Below are 22,208 nucleotides of genomic sequence, written 5' to 3' on the forward strand. Positions count from 1 at the left end.
AACCAGGAACGTAGGCCTAAAGCACATTCTGAATACATGGTTTCTATACTGGAGTCCTTCTTCCCAGGTCCCCCAGGGTTCACAGTAGGAAAGGGAGTCTCAGGGGTGCTCATTAGGGATTGAGAGCTGCCTGCTGAAGATGGACACAGCCTCAGACTGTGGGAGTTTGTTGGGCAGTGGATCAGTCAGAAACTGATGTAGTCACAGAGTCACTGATGTAGCCCCAGATCTGGCTTCATGTTAAGCAAGGCTGGATGGGGATGAATCTGCCCCATCCTGGTATTACTGATTCCAGAAGCGACAGGAACATCTGATTGTCCTATCCCCCTGTGTTTCAGTATGTGAGGTAAGGCATCCCTGTTCCCTGGGAAATGTCAGAGGTGTGGTCTCTGGGGGGCTAGCCCACTCTTCAGCAAAGCTGAGGTGCTCTCTGGGCCCCTCTGGGTGGAAGGACGAGAATGGAGCCAGGGTGTGGGTACAATGAAGCTGTCCCGGCAGGTGCCCTTAGATACTTCTGTCACCCTCAGTGTCCCCAGCTCAGACTTCTAAGGCCGGAACCCTTTGTACTCTTAGATGGGGAAATGGGCTGAGATACTGCGAAAGGATATCGTCAGGTGGGCCTGAGCTGGGCACAGGCCTGGGGACCTGCTGATGGGAAAGTGCACTTGGTCACTGCTTGCTGGCAGCTGAGCTAGAGTGTCACAGAACCCCAAGTTGTTTGCCTTGAAGGAAGATGAGTTTACTTGGCTGTGTCAGCTGTGATCCATCCTGGGGACATTTGCATGCCTATACTCTCCTTGACAATCCCACCTGGTCCCAGAAATCCAGAACTCAGTCGTGGGGGTCAGGGGCAGACCTAAGTGTAGCCCTGTATCCCCACTTCTGGACATAGGGCATAGGACATAGGGCTCAAGTGCCAGCCTATCATTATCTTAACCTTTGGAAGACCACAGATCCACTGGTGTTAGGCAATGGGACTGACCCTCCAGGGCCACCATCCTCTCTCAGCTTTGTGCTGCTGCTCCCTCTGCCCACAGACAGCTAGACTGGGGTTCCCTTTCCACTCTGCCTTCCCAGGGCAGTCACAGGGAACTGGCCTCAGACTAAGCAGGTTTCCCACTGCGGTAAAGCAAGGTGCTGGGGGTACTGGATGAGGGGTCAGGATCCTACCCAGCCCTCTGTCTATCCTGTTCTCAACTTGGAAGCTCCCAAAACATGGAGGGTGGAACTCAACTTTGTGCCTCCTACAAGCTCCTAAAGTTAGTTCTTCTCAAGAGCTGCTCGAGAGGCGGGCAGCTCAGGTCTAGGGGGCCTCATTCAGATATGTTTTTCTTTCCCTGTTCCGTGTAAAGTGCAGGGTGTGGGGGTCAAGGGGCTACCCCTGTGGTCAGGGTGTGGGCTACCCCTGTGGTCAGGGTGTAGACTACCAAGGTGTGTGTGGGCCCCTGTCCCGCTCCTCAGCTCTTTCCAGAAACAGTGCATTGCACAATTTGGCCGAGGCTGCGGTGGGCAGGGTGTACAGGTAAAGAAGGTAACCACTCCCACCCAGAGGCATGCGATCCGGTAGCTTCCTGCCAGCACACCTGCCATGGTTCTAGGCAGAAGTGACGCAGACGGAGGACCTCAGCCTACGGGTACTCCAAGAGCTAGGGGATTAGTCACCACCGCACTACCCACTCTGAGAGGAAGAGGCGGCTCTCTAGGATACCTGATCCTCTCCAGGGGCAATGACACTGATTAGAGCCTGGCAGCCACTGAGAGGTCAGGGGGTGAGCCAGGCAGCCAAGCAGACCTGCAGAGCCAGCGAGCTTCAGGGTTCATGCAAAGGGTCACAGGGTCTCAGCCAGGGAGTGGCCGTATCAGCACTGACCGTGGATAGGAATCAGGTTTTGAGGGGGCCCGTGCCACTGTAAGTAAATAGTCCATGCAAGCAGAGCAGCTGCAGGACTCACCTAGAAGTATGGAACTCCTAATAACTCACAGGCAGGACTTGTCTGCCTGAAACCCAGTGCCAGGAAATATTGTGAGACTGGCCATTAGGGCAAAACCCTTTGTGACCAAGGAATCCGATAGGGATTGGGTGTGTCTCTGGTGACCCCTGATTTCCTAAGCTTGAAGGCTACACTCAGGCAGAAAGGACCTGAAGGTGCCTTAGGGGCCAGCCCAAGCCTTACTGGCAGAGCAGGCAGACGGATGGAAGGACTGTGGTTCTCCAGCTGAACTCAAAGCTTGCCTGTCCAGTGGGAATGCCTGGGAAGAACTGAAGGTCTGTCCTTACTCTCTCCTCCGGGCCCTGGAGCCCTGAGATCCCGGGAAATGCCTGTCCCCTCTGGCGCTTCAGTTCTGCTTTGGGCTGTTCTCAAGGGACAGTCCACCCAAGAACAAAAGCCCAGATCCAGAACACTACAAAGGTACGGAGCTGAGCTTGCACCACCTTATGGCGGCTTTGAGGAACACAGCTGAACTCCCAGAGCAGGTTTCCGGACAGGCCATGAAGGGTTACAGGCCACTAGGCCCCAAACCAGACCAATTGAGCCTGGTTCTTATATCTGAGGCAGCATAAAATAGAAGCAATGGACATTGGATTCCTGGAGGCTGGGTTTGTATACAGGAGTCCCGACTCCCGTGTACTCTAGGCTGGCCACCAGCATGCTGCCTTGGTGGGTGAGACAAAGACCTGGATGTGGGAACTGTGTTCTTCCCCTCATGCCGCACCAGAGACATTTAGACAGTTGGAACACACCTCCCACCTGCCCAGTGACTGCAGATCTGAAGACCCTAGCCTGAGCCCCAGGATCTCTCCGGGCATCCAACAAGGTCTAACTGTTTATCACCTGCCCTGCCAAGAGATAGCTCCAGCCTCCAAGCAAATGTCTGGGTCCAAAAGGCATATTACCCCCCTCTAAAGTGTCTGCTCTAGGGATGCTCACCCTGCTGCCCTCCATGTGCCTGCCCTTGATGAGGTCTGGAGCTCTGAGCACTGGAGTGAGGAACGTGCTTGATCCTGGGCTGCCCATGGGCTACTCAGTCCTCACTTCAGGCCTCCCTACACTTGCTTGGCTCAGCCTGGTCACCAGCAGGTCCCTTTCATTCATTTATACATTCATGTTCATACTCATTCACCCACTCATCCACTCACCCACTTGGCCACCCGTGCCTTTGTCCATTCATCCGCTCACCCACTTGGCCACCCATGCTTTCGTCCACTCACACATTAATCCACTTGTTAATTCACTTATTCAATGGCTCGCTCATTCGTCTGCTCCTTCATTTGCTCACCCACTGATCCATTTACTCATGTTTCCAATCATTTACCCTCCCTAGGTCACTTAGCTAGCCACTCAGTCAGTGTGCACTTACTCACTGCCTCCGTCATCCAAGCACTTCCTCACTCATGCACTCGCGCATTCACTAATTCTATCAGTCACTCATTCACTAATCTCCTCAGCCACTACTTCAGTCTCTCATTCACTCATCCATCCATTCTCTCCCTCATTGTCCTCTCCCTGGATGCTTCTGACTCTGGGCTTCGTCCAGGCTCCAGTTAGCTCCTGTGTAGCTATTGTCACCTTTAGGACAAATCCTCCCAGCAAATAGAGGCCGAGAACTCCCCGGTGGCCCTCACCAGACTGCTACGCCCCTAGTGAACAGCCTGAAGTATAAGACCCCCTGAAGTCCAGGCCTGTCCTTGTGCAGTTCCTGTATCTGTGGACATGTTTTTAAAATAATGCACACACATACAGAGAGAATTCACAAATGCTCTGACTGTATTTATAAAATTGGCCATTTCCTGAAAGGGGGCACAAGTACAGGGTTGAGGTGAGAGTGAGGCCAAGCAGGTGACACCCGCATCCAAGTGACTCCTTCATGGGATCCTTTGGTGATACTGAAGTTCTGTCCAAAGGAGCCCGGTGCCCTTATGTTCCTATTCGGCGGATAGGACTGCTCCCACCCCAAGGACAGCTGGGGTCGATGTCCCTCCTGAAGAGGAAGTAGTGGGCAGGTAGCAGATCTGGAATTCAAGCCACTTGAACAAGCAGCACGCGTCCTGCTGGCCTCAGGAGAACTTCTGGGTGGCGTGCTGGGACAGCAGTGCTGCTCAGCTTCCTGGGAAAGCCCAAACACCTCTTGCTGGCCCTGAGTGCTTACTGCTGGCCGTGTCCCTTACTTCCCTGGGACTTGAACTCTGATTCTGAGGACTCTGGGTGGCTCGTGTCACCTGGAGCATGGCACCGCTGGCCCAGGCAGCCACACTTCTCAACCTGGGTGTAGCTGAAGGTGCGGCTGGAGCCGTCGTCACAGTGCAGAGTCACGTTCCTCTGCGACGTCTGCAGCTCCTGGCAACACTCACACTTGTGCTCCACGGTGTTGGCCTCCAGGGAGTACCTGTGGGTAGATCTGCTCAGCGCCCAGCCCTGCCGGCCGCTGCCTGTGCCTGCCACAGGCTTGGCAACACAACCAGCGGCCACAGTGCCGAGCTCCCAAGGTCTTTGTCACCCTGTGTTCAAAACCCTATCACTCTCATTTGCCAGTTCCCTGGGGGCAAAAGTTTCTGCCACAGCTGCCCTTGGCCACCAGGTGTCCTACGTCTGCAGCCAGATGCACAGCAGGTCACTGCTGTGGGACTGGGGGCTTTTGTACCTCTGAGATATTTCCGCAAGCAGAAATCCTGCTTCAAAAGTAGTCAGTGTAGCCCAAGGTCCTAGAACCCTGCTGATGCCACTTTGGGATGCTCAAGTTATCCTAACAGTCTTCTCCAGCGCCCTTTTTCCCCCTCCTGGTTCTGTCCCTCCCTGCCCTGTTCTAGACCTCAATGCACCAGACACCCTACCCCACCCCACCCCATCACCCATTGCTTCTCTGAACACTGCCCCCTGAGACTCCCTGGGGTTCGTACATGGAGGTGCTGTCCCCGCAGTTGCCCAGGCAGTAGGAGAGGCTCACTGGCCCCTCGGAGCTGCAGTTTTGCTGACGGATGATCTGCTGTCTTTGGTGTACCGCGCATTCTGGGAGAACAGGAAGTGAGGCAGAGAGAGGGTCAGTGTCTCCTCAGTCATTTCCTGGGTGCCCCAGGCTGGGATCAACTCCTTCCTTGTCAGATCCCCCACTTACTCTGCTGGGTGTTGGGACGACAGTCATAGCAGCAACCGTCTTCTCTCAGCTGAGCCTGGCCCTGTGCCAACAATGGGCCGTTGTGAATGCCAGGGGCAACGAGGCATCCAGAAATGGAGGAATGAGACATGAGGCCAAATGCAAACAATAGCGGGAATCCCCTCTACTGGAGGGGATAAGCCTCATGGCCATACAGCACCAGCTTCCCCTCATCGCAGGTGAGCTGCCGCCTTGGCTGTAGTGGGAAACCCCAAACTTACCAGTGGACAGTTGATCTTGGGGCACTCCATCTTCATCGTCACAACCATGAGTGTATCTTGGAGCTTCTGACATGTATGAGTCACACAGTTGTTCCCAGGTTCTGGCCAGGACTCACCAGGCTGAAAGGAAGCCCAGTCTGCATAGTGAGGGCCCAACTTCTGTCTCCCCACAGTCTACTATCTTCCAGGGAGAGACCAGACCTATATCCGCCGGAGATGGCTTCTCAAGTGCCCCCCAAGGTTCCAGGACCCTGCCTAGTCAGCCTGGAGTCCTTAGGATCCTACCTGATCATCCCTGAGTCTCCAGGACCCTGTTTGCTCAGTTCAAATGTTGTCTGTTTCACACTCTCCATACCTGGGCCTGGGACTGTGTGTAGTTCCTTGGAGAGCGTGGTGACTTTGCCCCAGCCTGTGTGGAACCTTTGCAGACCTGTGGTCTGCTGCTCCTGTCCTCTATTCCCCTTTCTGAGGTCACCTGTCTTAGTCCCAGGGTACTCACAAGGTAATAGGAGGTTGTGCTGTTGCTGTGTATAAAGGAGCAGGCCTTCGGCACACACCGGCCACAACACTGTCCTGGCTCGGGCTGGTACTCAGAGCCCTGCAGGAAGAATAGTATGCTGCCTAAGTTCAGGCCATTGGCATTGGGTGATGAGAGCAGGGATGGGGCCAGCACTCACCTTAGGGCACTGGGTGTTGCAGAACTCATTCTTACAGTTGACCACAAAGACATCTGAATGGGGATTTCTGGGCGCCTGACACACGCAGGTTTCACACAGGCTGGAGGAGATCACAGCACCGGGCTGGGAAGAGTCAGGGCTGGGCATTAGTGGGCTCGAGCTGAGAAGAGATCTGCCCTGTACTCTGACTGGCCAGTTGCGCTGGCTGCCCACCAAGCTGACCCATTCTCTAGGAAATGATCCTTAATGTTATCTCATCGTGAAGAGACCATAAATCAGGCACTGTCACAGGGCAGAGCCTATAACTATGTCTCTATGTCAGGGGACCCAAGATACTACATACTTGGGGAATTGGTGTGGGGAAAGGACGGCTGGGGGAAACGAGTTGCTGGCATCCCCAGTATGACACCAGGGAGCAGAGAACTGATAGGAATCCTGATGGATCCAGACACCAGGTACTGGCGGCTGCAAGGATCCTGGGGCCAACCTTAACTGCGCTGCTCTGAACTACATCCACAGAGGTTTGTGTCGTTGGTCTGGGCAGGAGCTCTGTGCCAGGGACAAGAGTGGCTCAAGAGCTCCTCAGCTTCTCAGACCCCCAGCTACACTCCAAAGGGCTGGCGGAGAGCCCCAAATGGGAAGCTCAGTCCCTGCAGGCTATGAGGCCTGAGCATCACTGGTTCCTACCTGATAGAGAGTCCCGTTGACTTCACAGCCCTTCTGACCTGTCACATTGACTGTAAAAGACACACTGGCTGTAGCCTGGGCCTTGCAAAGGCACAGCCTGACTCTTACATCAATACATTCTGCTGTTAGATACTGGAGCATCTCGAGCTTCCTTCCCACCAAGGGCTCCATCCCAAGCAACAACCCATCTCCCACCATCAGCGGCTTCATCTGGTTGGTCCTCCCAGGAAATTTCAGGTCTCAGTGTGACTTGGTGGAAGGGTCAGGGACACTCACTGCTGCAGTTTTGTCTTGGGCAGCAAGCTCCTTCCTCGTAGACGACCACCAGGCTAGAATTCTCCGGGCAGTGCCGAGGAGGAGGGCAGTGGCTGGAGTTGCAGACTGTGGGTAGAGAAAGCTGTCAGGGGCTGGGCTTGCCCTGCTTCTTTTCTGCTCCGAGGGTCTACCCCACCACAGGATGTCATGACAGTCCCCAGAACCCCAGGAACAGGCTCTGGTCAGGCTGGGCAGAGGAGTGTCCACTACACACACCTAAAGAACACCTGTTAGGGCGTTACCAGACAGGACACAGCAGGATCCCTATATTCAAGCAATGTATAAAACCTGGGAAGTGAGGTTTCTACTCCCTTCCTCCTGGGACCATGCACACAGAGCTGGCTGCTGGCCCAGTAGACCTATGCCTCCTCAGGAGATAGTCCTCCTACCTATGGGTACGGGGACAGAAGCAAAGGCTCACCACAGCTGAACTGCGAACAACACTGGCCAGCCTTCAGGGCTTCAGGCACCGGCACAAAGCCAGGCTCTGAACAGGGACAGGACTTCCTTTGGCAGGTCAGCGTGCCCCCGTTGCAGACACAGTCCTGGCAATCGATGCTGATGGTGTGGCCCGGCTGTGGAGGAATAATACATGAACCTGACCTGTGAGGGAGCTCGGTCCAAGGGCAGCTACAGCCAAGCCTCAGAGTCAGACCCCACATGTGCCCAGAGCTGTGCCGCGAGCCTGGGGGAGGGGGGCTTCAGGAGCGCCAGGTCTGAGACGCGGAAGGCCGGGCACAGAGGCCAGGAGCAGAGGTGGGAGAAGAGCTTGGTTTGGTGATCAGCCCTTCCCCTCCATCCTACCACCTCTCCTCAGGATAGGAGAGGAGGCCTGGGGAAGAACAGGGCTGACCAGTCCTCATGGGACACCCAGCAACTCCAGAACACAGGCAGGGCAGCCCCAGAGAAGACCTTCCCAGATCCTGTTCGGACCCCAGCTCTCTCCTGCCTTTATCCATCCTTTGGCGCGCCGAGAAAGCCCCACCCCAGCCCGCACTGCCCTAGTTTCCAGTACTTCCTGTCTCAGCTCTGCGCCCCTGCCACAAACCACCATCATCCATGCCTACCTCCACAGGTTCTCCATGAGGCCCCAGACACCCTGTAGAGAGAGGAGGTCCTGTCATTCTGGGTGGCCACAGGGATGGGGCAAGACCAGGACCCATGCTGGGTACAATAATGGGATCTGGGTTCAAGCCACATCCTGCCCCTCCAAAGCCCCACCCCCATGCCTGTGGGGACGTACATTGGCAGGAAGGCACGCAGATTGAATCATTAGTACTGAAAAGTGTCGTGTTATCCGGACAGAAGCAGCCCTCTGAGAAGGAGCCAGCTTCTTGAAGGATCCTGTAAGAAACAGAATTGGTGGGCCCCTTCACCCCCAAGTAAGAAAGAACCCAGCCTAGGAAAGCCAAGTGCCAGAACCGGATGCGCAGGAGTTGTCAGCCCTGGGAGCAGATTGCGGACACTTACAAGCTGGTGCTGATGTCGTCATTCCGATAGCAGTAGTGAGGGTCGCTTGGGCCACATGGCTTGTATACTTTGTTATCAGAACAGGTGAATGCTGCATGGAGAGAGAGCCACCCCTGAGAAGCCATTTCAAGGCCCCACTTCTGGGACCCTCCAAGCCCCAGCTGCTGCTGAGTGCTGATACCCACTCAGAAGTCTTCAGTATCTATCGACAACCTGCCCCCCACCCCACCCCCACATCCATATGCTTGTCCAAGACAGCTGGCACCCCGGACCCTAAATCTACAGATACCTCGATTCAGATAATCCCCCTTTCCTGAAAACAAACCCACAGACTAGAGCTTTTGCCACTAGGGAAGACGAGCTCTGGGGCTCCAAGTCCTCCTCCTTCCCCAGGCTGTCTGCCTAGCGCCTCTAAATTCTCACAGCAGAGGACAGGAAGGTGGCCTGGGCTGGACACTCACGACAGGTGTTGTTGGTGAGGCTTCTCCAGGGAATGCACTGGCCTTTGGCGGCACAGAGTGTCGCGTAGAGCTCCAGGCTTGAGCACACCACCTCCCAGTCCACGCTTTGGCAGGCGTCGAACAAGCAGCCTTCGTAGAACGGCAGGGGAGGGATGACAGGGTGGCAGGACTGGAAGACGCTGTGGGTGGGCAAAGACACAGCGACGGTGTGTGCATCCATTCTGCCCGGGTCACCACTTGCAGTGGGGACTTCCACATCTGCGATATCCCCTCGGAGGTGAGGTTCTAAGAGACTTAGCACCTATGACCCGATCATCCCGCCTCTGGGTGTGTGCCAAGAAAAATGTCAGCCAGAGCACAGGTCGCTGCAAATCTCTCTCCCCTCAGCCTCCCTGATTCTGCAACCCTGTGTGCTGCCCAGGTGCAGGCAGTGACTGAGCTCATAGCAACGAGAGGAACTGACACAGGACTCCAGAGACAAGTCCACCTGGCCACTGCCAGCCCTGCAGTAGCATTCCAGCAGTGGCCACAGTCTGGCAAGATCCCTAGAGACAGTGCCCAGACCCTAGAACAAGGCTGCAAGGCTGGTCTCATTATTCTTAGGAGCTTTTTGAGGACCCCGTAGTTTTGGCAGATGGGGCCAGCAAGGCTACCACACTTTCCAAAATCTTACTTGCTTAGGATGAGCTGACAGAGTGGTGATGGTGGACATGGGGTTGGTGAAGGACTGGGTACCACTGAAGCTGGTGTTGGAGGAGGCCCTTGGCAGGAAGGCTGGTCGGGCACCTTCCAGTGGCGGGCCATCTCAGAACAAGAAGAGGTTACTGCCCCTCCAGGCAGGCGGCATTCGTCCTTCTTGTCATTGGTGCACGTGCCTGTGGATGAGATGAGGGTCAGCCAGCTGAGCAGCAGAGAAGCAACCATGGAACAAGCAGATGTGAACCACATGTGTGCACAGTCAGAAACCCCTAGGCCCATGGAGAGGCTGCTACTAATACCCAAACAACATCCAGAGTGGAGCTTACCGCATTGGCCCTCTGTGTTGTTGGCGAACAGGTTGAAGGGCACCTCAACCGAGAAAATGAGGCCTGAGAACATGACCTGGACACCAATCTCCTCAATGGTAACGTACATCTTAATACCCACACGGGAGACGACAATGCCATTCTGCTGGAAGCCTGGACTCACTACCTTGTTGTTGAAGATGATCTGGATACAGACAGCAGACAGACCTTTAGATAGGTCCCCAACCCAGACCAAGCCTGCCATAACCCCCTACTCACACACATACATACACACACACACACACACACACACATACACGCACGCACAAAGGCAAGCCCACCTGGTTGGTCATGATCCCGTCAACTGGCCTGCGGGTCAGCACCACACGGTCCTGGTGGTACTCCACGATGATGGACTGCGGGCAGGAAACACTGTCTCCCAGGTCACAGAAGTAGTTGTCAATGAGCACACGGAAGGGTCCAAACACAGGCACAATCTGCTGCACCAACACGTATGTGCAGTTATCCAGAAAACTGTAGTAGGTGCCATCAAATGTGATGTAGTGGGGATCGCCCCAGCCGCTGCAAACACCTGTGGGTGCCAGGGAGCTTACCTTATAGACTGGCTCTCATCCAACCGCTCCAGCCCCTCCCCCACAGCCTCCTAATCAGGAACTCTTGAGACCTTTGTACCCTCGTGACACATATGGATGGTCCCTTCAGATACTGCCTGGCAGGTCCTTCATAAGCTGCTAGGATTCTGAGACATAGAGAACCCTCCTCTTCTCCCACTGGGCTCAACGGCTCTGGGACTCAGTTCTCTCCACTTGGCATCCCCATCCCTGACTTGATAACAGAAAGTCTTTCCTGGAGTCCTCATTCTCCCCTCCTCTGTCACACGTCCCCCCTTGTGAACCCTGTCCCCACTCACACTGGCACTGGTAGTGCTGGCAGCAACCATCCTGGTCATCCACCTTCAGGGGTGGGTAGCCGTTGGCACAAGATGGTGCCTTCACCTCTGGGCACTGGCGTGGACTTAGGGAGACGACATTGTTGCCCTCACAGGTGGCTTGGGAGCAATTAGGCATGGGCCAGTTCTCCCCTTTCTGCAGAAACAAAGCCAGCCGTGGGTCTGAGCCCTGAGCCAGGGAATCACCTCAAGGTTCTGTATCCCCATTCCAGCCCCTGTCTTAGCCTCATCCTGCCAAAGTATGGAACTGGCTACCAGGGACCACAATGTAGAAATGCCCCACCCCTGAGTTATGCCACCTTCCATGTGTCACTACATCCATAGGGTGTACCACCTCTGATACCTTCACTCTCAATGCGGGAAGTTTTAACTTTCAGGCCCAACACCCAACTACGCAACTATCAATACTGCACTGGTAGAATCAGACACGCAAAGCCATAAAAAGACTCAGCCCCCAAAACTCATCCTGTATCATGTGGGGGTTGCTGATCTTCATGAGAACTCAAGCTGAGGTGTGACTGCAGATACACCGAGGGCTTCACAGTGGCCCTGAGTCTCCAGGAAGGAGAGCAGATAGACTTACCATTCTGGGAGGGAACACATTGCACCGATCCCTCTCGGTGACAGGGATGATGGGAGATGTAGAGGTGGACAGAGCTGTTGCAGGGGTCGGCATGGTGGAAGGGCAGTCCTTACTAACCCCTCTATCCACCTGGCAGGTCAGGTTGCAATAGGCATAGTAACAGTGCCCATCCAGATCTGTCTTGTTGTAAATCATGGATCCTGCAAGATCAAGAGAAATGAAGAGTTTGCGGAGGCACTGGGAGAAAAGTCTGCTCCCCAAACAGTGGGTTGCCAACCTAAAGGCTTCCACTCAATGAAAGAAGAAAAAGGCAAGAAATGTTTGAAGGCAACTGTCTCACCATCTGCCAAATCCAAGAACTTTCATGGAAGAAAATCAGGAACAGAGTACCTTAGGAAGCTGCGTGAAGACACCCCACTTACCGATAGGATATAGTTGGCCTGACACGTTGCACACACAAGGAGTGGTAAAATGTACCCCAGGGCTCAACGATGATGATGGGGACACAGAAGTCGGCGACACAAATGGAAATGAGGGCTTGAGGGGTGTTGTCACTGGGGGAGTCCAATAGGTCTCAGGGCAGCCCTCAGGCACGCGGCAGCACAGGACCCGCACCTCATAGTTGAGGCACATCCCGGAGATGTCCTGCTGGTCCCGGTTCCTGCACACCAGACCCACAGTGGGGTCGCACTGCACCACCTGACCCAGATCCTCCAGCCGCACCTCAGGGTGATTCTCAGCCCTGCATTCCAACCCTGAAATCTCCTCTGGCTGGTGACAGATGCTCTCTCCGCTCCTCAGAATGTTGCTGTAGGTTTCCAGGTCCCCTCCATGTGGCCCGGGCACCGGGAAGTCAGTGTCAAACCACTTGGTCCAGTTGCACTGGGGCTGGCAGTGGGTGGTCACTGGGGAGAAAGTCGTCCCAGGATGAGGCCCAGGGCCTGTGGTGCTCAGAGGAGCCGAGGTGGCTCTGGTTGCAGGCACAGAGGTGGTACTGGTTCTTCCCATGAATGTTGTGCTGGCAGACTGGCCATAGATGGTTGTGGTGTCTCTGGTGGGCACGGTGCTGGCTGGCTGCCCAGAGGTGGTTGTGGTGTCTCTGATGGGCACGGTGCTGGCTGGCTGCCCAGAGGTGGTTGTGGTGTCTCTGATGGGCACGGTGCTGGCTGGCTGCCCAGAGGTGGTACTGGTTTTTTCTGTAGAGGTTGAACTGGTCTGAGTTTTGAGGGTAGAGCTCACTGTTCCTGTAGAGGGTGAGCTTGTTTGGGGTGTGTTGGTGGTACTTGCTGTCTGCTCTGAGGTGGTACTGGTGCCCTTGGTGGACATGGTGCTGACTGTGTGCTCAGAAATGGAGCTGGTTTGGGGTTTGGTGGTGGTGCTGACTTTTCCTTTAGATGTTGAGCTTGATCCAGGCATGGAGGTGGTGCTGGCTGTGTGCACAGAGGTGGTCCTGGTGTCCCTGGTGAAAATAGTACTGGCCGTCTGCCCAGCGGAAGTGCTAGATTTTTCTACAAATGGTGAGCTTGTTTGGGATGTTGAGGTGGTGCTGGCTGTCTGCTCAGAGATGATGCTGGTGTCCCTGGTGGACACTGTGCTGACTGTTTGTCCAGAGACTGCACTGGTTCGAGGTGTGGAGGTGGTTCTGGATGGCTGCCCAGAGGTGGTACTGATTAATTTTGTAGAGGTTGAGCTGGTCTGAGTTTTGAGGGTAGAGCTCAATGTTCCTGTAGAGGGTGAGCTTGTTTGGGGTGTGTTGGTGGTACTTGCTGTTTTCTCAGAGGTGATTCTAGTGTCTCTGGTGGAAATGGTGCTGGCTGGCTGTCCAGAAGTTGTGCTGGAATGTCCTACAGGTGTTGAGCTTGTTTGGGGTTTTAAAGTAGTACTGACCGACTGCTCAGAGCTTGGTTTGGGTTTAGGTATGGTTGTGGTGCTGGCTGTCTGCACAGAGGTGGTTCTGTATTTGTCTATATAGGGTGAGGTTTGGAGTGTGGTGGTGGTGCCTTCTGTCTGCACAATGGTTGTCCTGGTTTGAGACATGGACGTGCTGATTTCTCTATGAACAGAAGTGGTGCCAGGAACTGAACTGGTGACAGTCTCACTTGGAGAGCTGGAAAGAGTGGCACGTGTGGTGGTGGGGCAGCCCTCAGGCACGCGGCAGCACAGGACCCGCACCTCATAGTTGAGGCACATCCCAGAGATGTCCTGCTGGTCTCGGTTCCTGCACACCAGACCCACAGTGGGGTCGCACTGCACCACCTGACCCAGATCCTCCAGCCGCACCTCAGGGTGATTCTCAGCCCTACATTCCAGCTGTGTAATCTCCTCTGGCTGGTGACAGATGCTCTCTCCGCTCCTCAGGATGTTGCTGTAGGTTTCCAGGTCCCCTCCATGTGGCCCGGGCACTGGGAAGTCAGTGTCAAACCACTTGGTCCAGTTGCACTGGGGCTGGCAGTGGGTAGTCACTGGGGAGGAAGTTGTCCCAGGGTGAGGCCCAGGGCCTGTGGGGCTCAGAGGAGCCGAGGTGGCTCTGGTTGCAGGCACAGAGGTGGTACTGGTTCTTCCCATGAATGTTGTGCTGGCAGACTGGCCATAGATGGTTGTGGTGTCTCTGGTGGGCACAGTGCTGGCTGGCTGCCCAGAGGTGGTTGTGGTGTCTCTGATGGGCACGGTGCTGGCTGGCTGCCCAGAGGTGGTACTGGTTTTTTCTGTAGAGGTTGAACTGGTCTGAGTTTTGAGGGTAGAGCTCACTGTTCCTGTAGAGGGTGAGCTTGTTTGGGGTGTGTCGGTGGTACTTGCTGTCTGCTCTGGGGTGGTGCTGGTGCCCTTGGTGGACATGGTGCTGACTGTGTGCTCAGAAATGGAGCTGGTTTGGGGTTCGGTTGTGGTGCTGACTTTTCCTTTAGATGTTGAACTGGATCCAGACATGGAGGTGGTGCTGGCTGTGTGCACAGAGGTGGTCCTGGTGTCCCTGGTGAAAATAGTACTGGCCGTCTGCCCAGCGGAAGTGCTAGATTTTTCTACAAATGGTGAGCTTGTTTGGGGTGTTGAGGTGGTGCTGGCTGTCTGCTCAGAGATGATGCTGGTGTCCCTGGTGGACACTGTGCTGACTGTTTGTCCAGAGACTGCACTGGTTCGAGGTGTGGAGGTGGTTCTGGATGGCTGCCCAGAGGTGGTACTGATTAATTTTGTAGAGGTTGAGCTGGTCTGAGTTTTGAGGGTAGAGCTCAATGTTCCTGTAGAGGGTGAGCTTGTTTGGGGTGTGTTGGTGGTACTTGCTGTTTTCTCAGAGGTGATTCTAGTTTCTCTGGTGGAAATGGTGCTGGCTGGCTGTCCAGAAGTTGTGCTGGAATGTCCTACAGGTGTTGAGCTTGTTTGGGGTTTTAAAGTAGTACTGACCGACTGCTCAGAGCTTGGTTTGGGTTTAGGTATGGATGTGGTGCTGGCTGTCTGCACAGAGGTGGTTCTGGTGTCTCTGGTGGAAATGGTCTTCTCTGGCGTTTTGCTGGATTTTTCTATGAAGGGTGAGCTGGTTTGGAGTGTGGTGGTGGTGCCTTCTGTCTGCACAATGGTTGTCCTGGTTTGAGGCGTGGACGTGCTGATTTCTCTATGAACAGAAGTGGTGCCAGGAACTGAACTGGTGACAGTCTCACTTGGAGAGCTGGAAAGAGTGGCACGTGTGGTGGTGGGGCAGCCCTCAGGCACGCGGCAGCACAGGACCCGCACCTCATAGTTGAGGCACATCCCGGAGATGTCCTGCTGATCCCGGTTCCTGCACACCAGGCCCACAGTGGGGTCGCACTGCACCACCTGACCCAGATCCTCCAGCCGCACCTCAGGGTGATTCTCAGCCCTGCATTCCAGCTGTGCAATCTCCTCTGGCCGGTGACAGATGCTCTCTCCGCTCCTCAGGATGTTGCTGTAGGTTTCCAGGTCCCCTCCATGTGGCCCGGGCACCGGGAAGTCAGTGTCAAACCACTTGGTCCAGTTGCACTGGGGCTGGCAGTGGGTGGTCACTGGGGAGGAAGTTGTCCCAGGGTGAGGCCCAGGGCCTGTGGTGCTCAGAGGAGCCGAGGTGGCTCTGGTTGCAGGCACAGAGGTGGTACTGGTTCTTCCCATGAATGTTGTGCTGGCAGACTGGCCATAGATGGTTGTGGTGTCTCTGGTGGGCACGGTGCTGGCTGGCTGCCCAGAGGTGGTTGTGGTGTCTCTGATGGGCACAGTGCTGGCTGGCTGCCCAGAGGTGGTTGTGGTGTCTCTGATGGGCACGGTGCTGGCTGGCTGCCCAGAGGTGGTACTGGTTTTTTCTGTAGAGGTTGAACTGGTCTGAGTTTTGAGGGTAGAGCTCACTGTTCCTGTAGAGGGTGAGCTTGTTTGGGGTGTGTCGGTGGTACTTGCTGTCTGCTCTGGGGTGGTGCTGGTGCCCTTGGTGGACATGGTGCTGACTGTGTGCTCAGAAATGGAGCTGGTTTGGGGTTCGGTTGTGGTGCTGACTTTTCCTTTAGATGTTGAACTGGATCCAGACATGGAGGTGGTGCTGGCTGTGTGCACAGAGGTGGTCCTGGTGTCCCTGGTGAAAATAGTACTGGCCGTCTGCCCAGCGGAAGTGCTAGATTTTTCTACAAATGGTGAGCTTGTTTGGGGTGTTGAGGTGGTGCTGGCTGTCTGCTCAGAGATGATGCTGGTGTCCCTGGTGGACACTGTGCTGACTGTTTGTCCAGAGACTGCACTGGTTCGAGGTGTGGAGGTGGTTCTGGATGGCTGCCCAGAGGTGGTACTGATTAATTTTGTAGAGGTTGAGCTGGTCTGAGTTTTGAGGGTAGAGCTCAATGTTCCTGTAGAGGGTGAGCTTGTTTGGGGTGTGTTGGTGGTACTTGCTGTTTTCTCAGAGGTGATTCTAGTTTCTCTGGTGGAAATGGTGCTGGCTGGCTGTCCAGAAGTTGTGCTGGAATGTCCTACAGGTGTTGAGCTTGTTTGGGGTTTTAAAGTAGTACTGACCGACTGCTCAGAGCTTGGTTTGGGTTTAGGTATGGATGTGGTGCTGGCTGTCTGCACAGAGGTGGTTCTGGTGTCTCTGGTGGAAATGGTCTTCTCTGGCGTTTTGCTGGATTTTTCTATGAAGGGTGAGCTGGTTTGGAGTGTGGTGGTGGTGCCTTCTGTCTGCACAATGGTTGTCCTGGTTTGAGGCGTGGACGTGCTGATTTCTCTATGAACAGAAGTGGTGCCAGGAACTGAACTGGTGACAGTCTCACTTGGAGAGCTGGAAAGAGTGGCACGTGTGGTGGTGGGGCAGCCCTCAGGCACGCGGCAGCACAGGACCCGCACCTCATAGTTGAGGCACATCCCGGAGATGTCCTGCTGATCCCGGTTCCTGCACACCAGGCCCACAGTGGGGTCGCACTGCACCACCTGACCCAGATCCTCCAGCCGCACCTCAGGGTGATTCTCAGCCCTGCATTCCAGCTGTGCAATCTCCTCTGGCCGGTGACAGATGCTCTCTCCGCTCCTCAGGATGTTGCTGTAGGTTTCCAGGTCCCCTCCATGTGGCCCGGGCACCGGGAAGTCAGTGTCAAACCACTTGGTCCAGTTGCACTGGGGCTGGCAGTGGGTGGTCACTGGGGAGGAAGTTGTCCCAGGGTGAGGCCCAGGGCCTGTGGTGCTCAGAGGAGCCGAGGTGGCTCTGGTTGCAGGCACAGAGGTGGTACTGGTTCTTCCCATGAATGTTGTGCTGGCAGACTGGCCATAGATGGTTGTGGTGTCTCTGGTGGGCACGGTGCTGGCTGGCTGCCCAGAGGTGGTTGTGGTGTCTCTGATGGGCACAGTGCTGGCTGGCTGCCCAGAGGTGGTTGTGGTGTCTCTGATGGGCACGGTGCTGGCTGGCTGCCCAGAGGTGGTACTGGTTTTTTCTGTAGAGGTTGAACTGGTCTGAGTTTTGAGGGTAGAGCTCACTGTTCCTGTAGAGGGTGAGCTTGTTTGGGGTGTGTCGGTGGTACTTGCTGTCTGCTCTGGGGTGGTGCTGGTGCCCTTGGTGGACATGGTGCTGACTGTGTGCTCAGAAATGGAGCTGGTTTGGGGTTCGGTTGTGGTGCTGACTTTTCCTTTAGATGTTGAACTGGATCCAGACATGGAGGTGGTGCTGGCTGTGTGCACAGAGGTGGTCCTGGTGTCCCTGGTGAAAATAGTACTGGCCGTCTGCCCAGCGGAAGTGCTAGATTTTTCTACAAATGGTGAGCTTGTTTGGGGTGTTGAGGTGGTGCTGGCTGTCTGCTCAGAGATGATGCTGGTGTCCCTGGTGGACACTGTGCTGACTGTTTGTCCAGAGACTGCACTGGTTCGAGGTGTGGAGGTGGTTCTGGATGGCTGCCCAGAGGTGGTACTGATTAATTTTGTAGAGGTTGAGCTGGTCTGAGTTTTGAGGGTAGAGCTCAATGTTCCTGTAGAGGGTGAGCTTGTTTGGGGTGTGTTGGTGGTACTTGCTGTTTTCTCAGAGGTGATTCTAGTTTCTCTGGTGGAAATGGTGCTGGCTGGCTGTCCAGAAGTTGTGCTGGAATGTCCTACAGGTGTTGAGCTTGTTTGGGGTTTTAAAGTAGTACTGACCGACTGCTCAGAGCTTGGTTTGGGTTTAGGTATGGATGTGGTGCTGGCTGTCTGCACAGAGGTGGTTCTGGTGTCTCTGGTGGAAATGGTCTTCTCTGGCGTTTTGCTGGATTTTTCTATGAAGGGTGAGCTGGTTTGGAGTGTGGTGGTGGTGCCTTCTGTCTGCACAATGGTTGTCCTGGTTTGAGGCGTGGACGTGCTGATTTCTCTATGAACAGAAGTGGTGCCAGGAACTGAACTGGTGACAGTCTCACTTGGAGAGCTGGAAAGAGTGGCACGTGTGGTGGTGGGGCAGCCCTCAGGCACGCGGCAGCACAGGACCCGCACCTCATAGTTGAGGCACATCCCGGAGATGTCCTGCTGATCCCGGTTCCTGCACACCAGGCCCACAGTGGGGTCGCACTGCACCACCTGACCCAGATCCTCCAGCCGCACCTCAGGGTGATTCTCAGCCCTGCATTCCAGCTGTGCAATCTCCTCTGGCCGGTGACAGATGCTCTCTCCGCTCCTCAGGATGTTGCTGTAGGTTTCCAGGTCCCCTCCATGTGGCCCGGGCACCGGGAAGTCAGTGTCAAACCACTTGGTCCAGTTGCACTGGGGCTGGCAGTGGGTGGTCACTGGGGAGGAAGTTGTCCCAGGGTGAGGCCCAGGGCCTGTGGTGCTCAGAGGAGCCGAGGTGGCTCTGGTTGCAGGCACAGAGGTGGTACTGGTTCTTCCCATGAATGTTGTGCTGGCAGACTGGCCATAGATGGTTGTGGTGTCTCTGGTGGGCACGGTGCTGGCTGGCTGCCCAGAGGTGGTTGTGGTGTCTCTGATGGGCACAGTGCTGGCTGGCTGCCCAGAGGTGGTTGTGGTGTCTCTGATGGGCACGGTGCTGGCTGGCTGCCCAGAGGTGGTACTGGTTTTTTCTGTAGAGGTTGAACTGGTCTGAGTTTTGAGGGTAGAGCTCACTGTTCCTGTAGAGGGTGAGCTTGTTTGGGGTGTGTCGGTGGTACTTGCTGTCTGCTCTGGGGTGGTGCTGGTGCCCTTGGTGGACATGGTGCTGACTGTGTGCTCAGAAATGGAGCTGGTTTGGGGTTCGGTTGTGGTGCTGACTTTTCCTTTAGATGTTGAACTGGATCCAGACATGGAGGTGGTGCTGGCTGTGTGCACAGAGGTGGTCCTGGTGTCCCTGGTGAAAATAGTACTGGCCGTCTGCCCAGCGGAAGTGCTAGATTTTTCTACAAATGGTGAGCTTGTTTGGGGTGTTGAGGTGGTGCTGGCTGTCTGCTCAGAGATGATGCTGGTGTCCCTGGTGGACACTGTGCTGACTGTTTGTCCAGAGACTGCACTGGTTCGAGGTGTGGAGGTGGTTCTGGATGGCTGCCCAGAGGTGGTACTGATTAATTTTGTAGAGGTTGAGCTGGTCTGAGTTTTGAGGGTAGAGCTCAATGTTCCTGTAGAGGGTGAGCTTGTTTGGGGTGTGTTGGTGGTACTTGCTGTTTTCTCAGAGGTGATTCTAGTTTCTCTGGTGGAAATGGTGCTGGCTGGCTGTCCAGAAGTTGTGCTGGAATGTCCTACAGGTGTTGAGCTTGTTTGGGGTTTTAAAGTAGTACTGACCGACTGCTCAGAGCTTGGTTTGGGTTTAGGTATGGATGTGGTGCTGGCTGTCTGCACAGAGGTGGTTCTGGTGTCTCTGGTGGAAATGGTCTTCTCTGGCGTTTTGCTGGATTTTTCTATGAAGGGTGAGCTGGTTTGGAGTGTGGTGGTGGTGCCTTCTGTCTGCACAATGGTTGTCCTGGTTTGAGGCGTGGACGTGCTGATTTCTCTATGAACAGAAGTGGTGCCAGGAACTGAACTGGTGACAGTCTCACTTGGAGAGCTGGAAAGAGTGGCACGTGTGGTGGTGGGGCAGCCCTCAGGCACGCGGCAGCACAGGACCCGCACCTCATAGTTGAGGCACATCCCGGAGATGTCCTGCTGATCCCGGTTCCTGCACACCAGGCCCACAGTGGGGTCGCACTGCACCACCTGACCCAGATCCTCCAGCCGCACCTCAGGGTGATTCTCAGCCCTGCATTCCAGCTGTGTAATCTCCTCTGGCTGGTGACAGATGCTCTCTCCACTCCTCAGGATGTTGCTGTAGGTTTCCAGGTCCCCTCCATGTGGCCCGGGCACCGGGAAGTCAGTGTCAAACCACTTGGTCCAGTTGCACTGGGGCTGGCAGTGAGTGGTCACTGGTTCAGTGACTATGTGTGGACTCTCTGTGGCCAAGGTCTTTGTGTGTGTCATTGCTGAGTGAGTACTGGTGTCCGTGGTGGAGGAGGAATGCAAGCTTGTGGTCCCTGTGTTCTTCGTTTTAGTGCTTACTTCATGTGGGGCGGGATGGGTGGTAGCAGAAGCATTGGAGCACAGATCCACCACTGTGCAACACTGTATCCGGATCTCGTAGTTATAACAAATGGGTGGCAGCTGGTTCTTGTTCAGACAGATCAAGCCTTCCTCTCGGTTGCAGGTTATGTCCTGGCCCAGCTCCTCCAGTGGTGTGTTGGGAAAGAACTGAGCCCTGCACTCAACATTTTGCGGCTTCTCACAGAACTTGTAGCCTTTGGCTCTCAGGTTTAGGAAACTGTCAAAATCTCCACTGTTTCTGCCAGGCCCAGGGTAGCTGCCATCTATCCAATCAGTCCAACTGCAGTGCTCCTGTTTGCATGCATGGGTAGTCTCCATAGAAGCCACAGTGGACCCTGAAGTTGATGCGGACACAGATGATGTGGCTGAAGTTGTTTCTGGCGTTGGGCTAGTAGTGGGCAGAGCTGTCTTAATTGTGGTAGAACTAACTGGGACAGGGGTGGATGGCCTTGGAGCTGATGGAGAAGGATGTGAGGAAGAGGGGAAAGGACCTGGTGCATGGGTAGAGGCACCTGAGATCACCGTGCTCTCTGTGTGGTCAGGGGAGGTGACAGGGACTGAGGAGGTTGTGGTCCCCACTGTAGTTGTCCTGGAGGTTATCAAATGGGTGGTCTGGGTAGGACCACTGGAGGTTGGACAGCTGATGGGGGTGCAGCACAGAACTCTGATCTGGTAGTTGTCACAGAGCCCTGACTCCTGATCCCTGTTGTGACAGATCAGCCCTACTGTTGTACTGCATTCCACGTGCTGCCCTAGGGCGTGAAGCGGCACCTCGGGGGTAGCCTCAGCACGGCAATCCACTTCCCTCGGCACTTGGCAGATCTGGTAGCCGTGGGCACGGAGGTTCTCCAGAGTGTCAAAGTCACCACCGTCAATGCCACGTCCAGGACGGCTGGCATCCATCCAGGGAGACCAGGAGCACTCCTCCTCACAGCCTGGCATGGTTAAGGTGGAGGCCGTCGTAGATGTGGTCAAGATAGAGGCTGTGGCAGAGGTCTCGACAGACAGCATGCTGCTGGTTGTTGGCGCAGCCCTGCTTGGGGACCCTGTGTACACGGCACTCAGGGTAGGGCTGGGATGTGTGCTGGAGGGCGGCACTGAGGTCATGACTGTGGACAAAGGTAACAGGAGTCAGCATTAGGGCGTTGGGGCTGACTACCTAGTCCCTGGTCACATCAGCTGCCTTGGGTCTCATCACCATGGTTACACTAACTTTGAAAACTGAACACCATAGCCATGTCCCTCAGCCTGTCTTCTCAGAACCTACTGTTAGGTTGGGAGCACAGGTCCCAGCCCCCAGGCCTGGTCTGGACTTCAAATCCCAGCAGGCCAGGTCCTGACCCCTCCCTGGGGGTGGGGTCAGGACCACTCCCCAGGGTACTTAAGTGATCCCCCAAAAGAAGAACACATGGTCTTTCTTTCTTCCTCCCGGGGGTCGCATTTCTGCAGCTTCCTGGTCCCCCCTTGGGGCCACCCGAGAGCGCAGATCTCCCATTAAACCTGAATAATTATTAATTTGGCTTGTTTTGATTTGGCTTGATTGGGAATTTTTGCATTGTCAGAGAGCTCGTATTAGGAAATATTCCTAACACCTACCTCTCGGTGGACAGAAGTACAGTATATTAGGTCTACAAACAGACAAATTAATCTAATCTAAATAGAATCTTCTGTCCTGGCCACTCCC

General features: G+C 55.1%; 1 protein-coding gene across 1 annotated transcript in view; it reads right to left on the reverse strand.

The window, feature by feature from the left end:
- Positions 1-3,749: 3,749 nt before the first annotated feature.
- The window catches only part of Muc5ac (mucin 5AC, oligomeric mucus/gel-forming), a 35,590-nt gene continuing 17,131 nt past the window's right edge, over positions 3,750-22,208 (reverse strand). The window contains 21 exon segments of the mRNA XM_087908692.1: positions 3,750-4,386; positions 4,898-5,006; positions 5,113-5,173; positions 5,373-5,492; positions 5,872-5,970; positions 6,050-6,172; positions 6,737-6,774; positions 7,013-7,117; positions 7,473-7,626; positions 8,119-8,150; positions 8,295-8,395; positions 8,522-8,612; positions 8,983-9,161; positions 9,656-9,857; positions 10,008-10,191; positions 10,328-10,578; positions 10,918-11,092; positions 11,540-11,739; positions 11,962-14,828; positions 14,973-16,427; positions 16,572-21,633. Of these exon segments, the coding sequence (XP_087764818.1) occupies positions 4,020-4,386; positions 4,898-5,006; positions 5,113-5,173; positions 5,373-5,492; positions 5,872-5,970; positions 6,050-6,172; positions 6,737-6,774; positions 7,013-7,117; positions 7,473-7,626; positions 8,119-8,150; positions 8,295-8,395; positions 8,522-8,612; positions 8,983-9,161; positions 9,656-9,857; positions 10,008-10,191; positions 10,328-10,578; positions 10,918-11,092; positions 11,540-11,739; positions 11,962-14,828; positions 14,973-16,427; positions 16,572-21,633 (11,975 nt within the window). The 3' untranslated portion in view covers positions 3,750-4,019.

The sequence above is a fragment of the Myodes glareolus genome, chromosome 7, assembly GCF_982192425.1.
Source record: "Myodes glareolus chromosome 7, mMyoGla1.1, whole genome shotgun sequence".
In the NCBI taxonomy this organism is placed as follows: Eukaryota; Metazoa; Chordata; class Mammalia; order Rodentia; family Cricetidae; genus Myodes; species Myodes glareolus.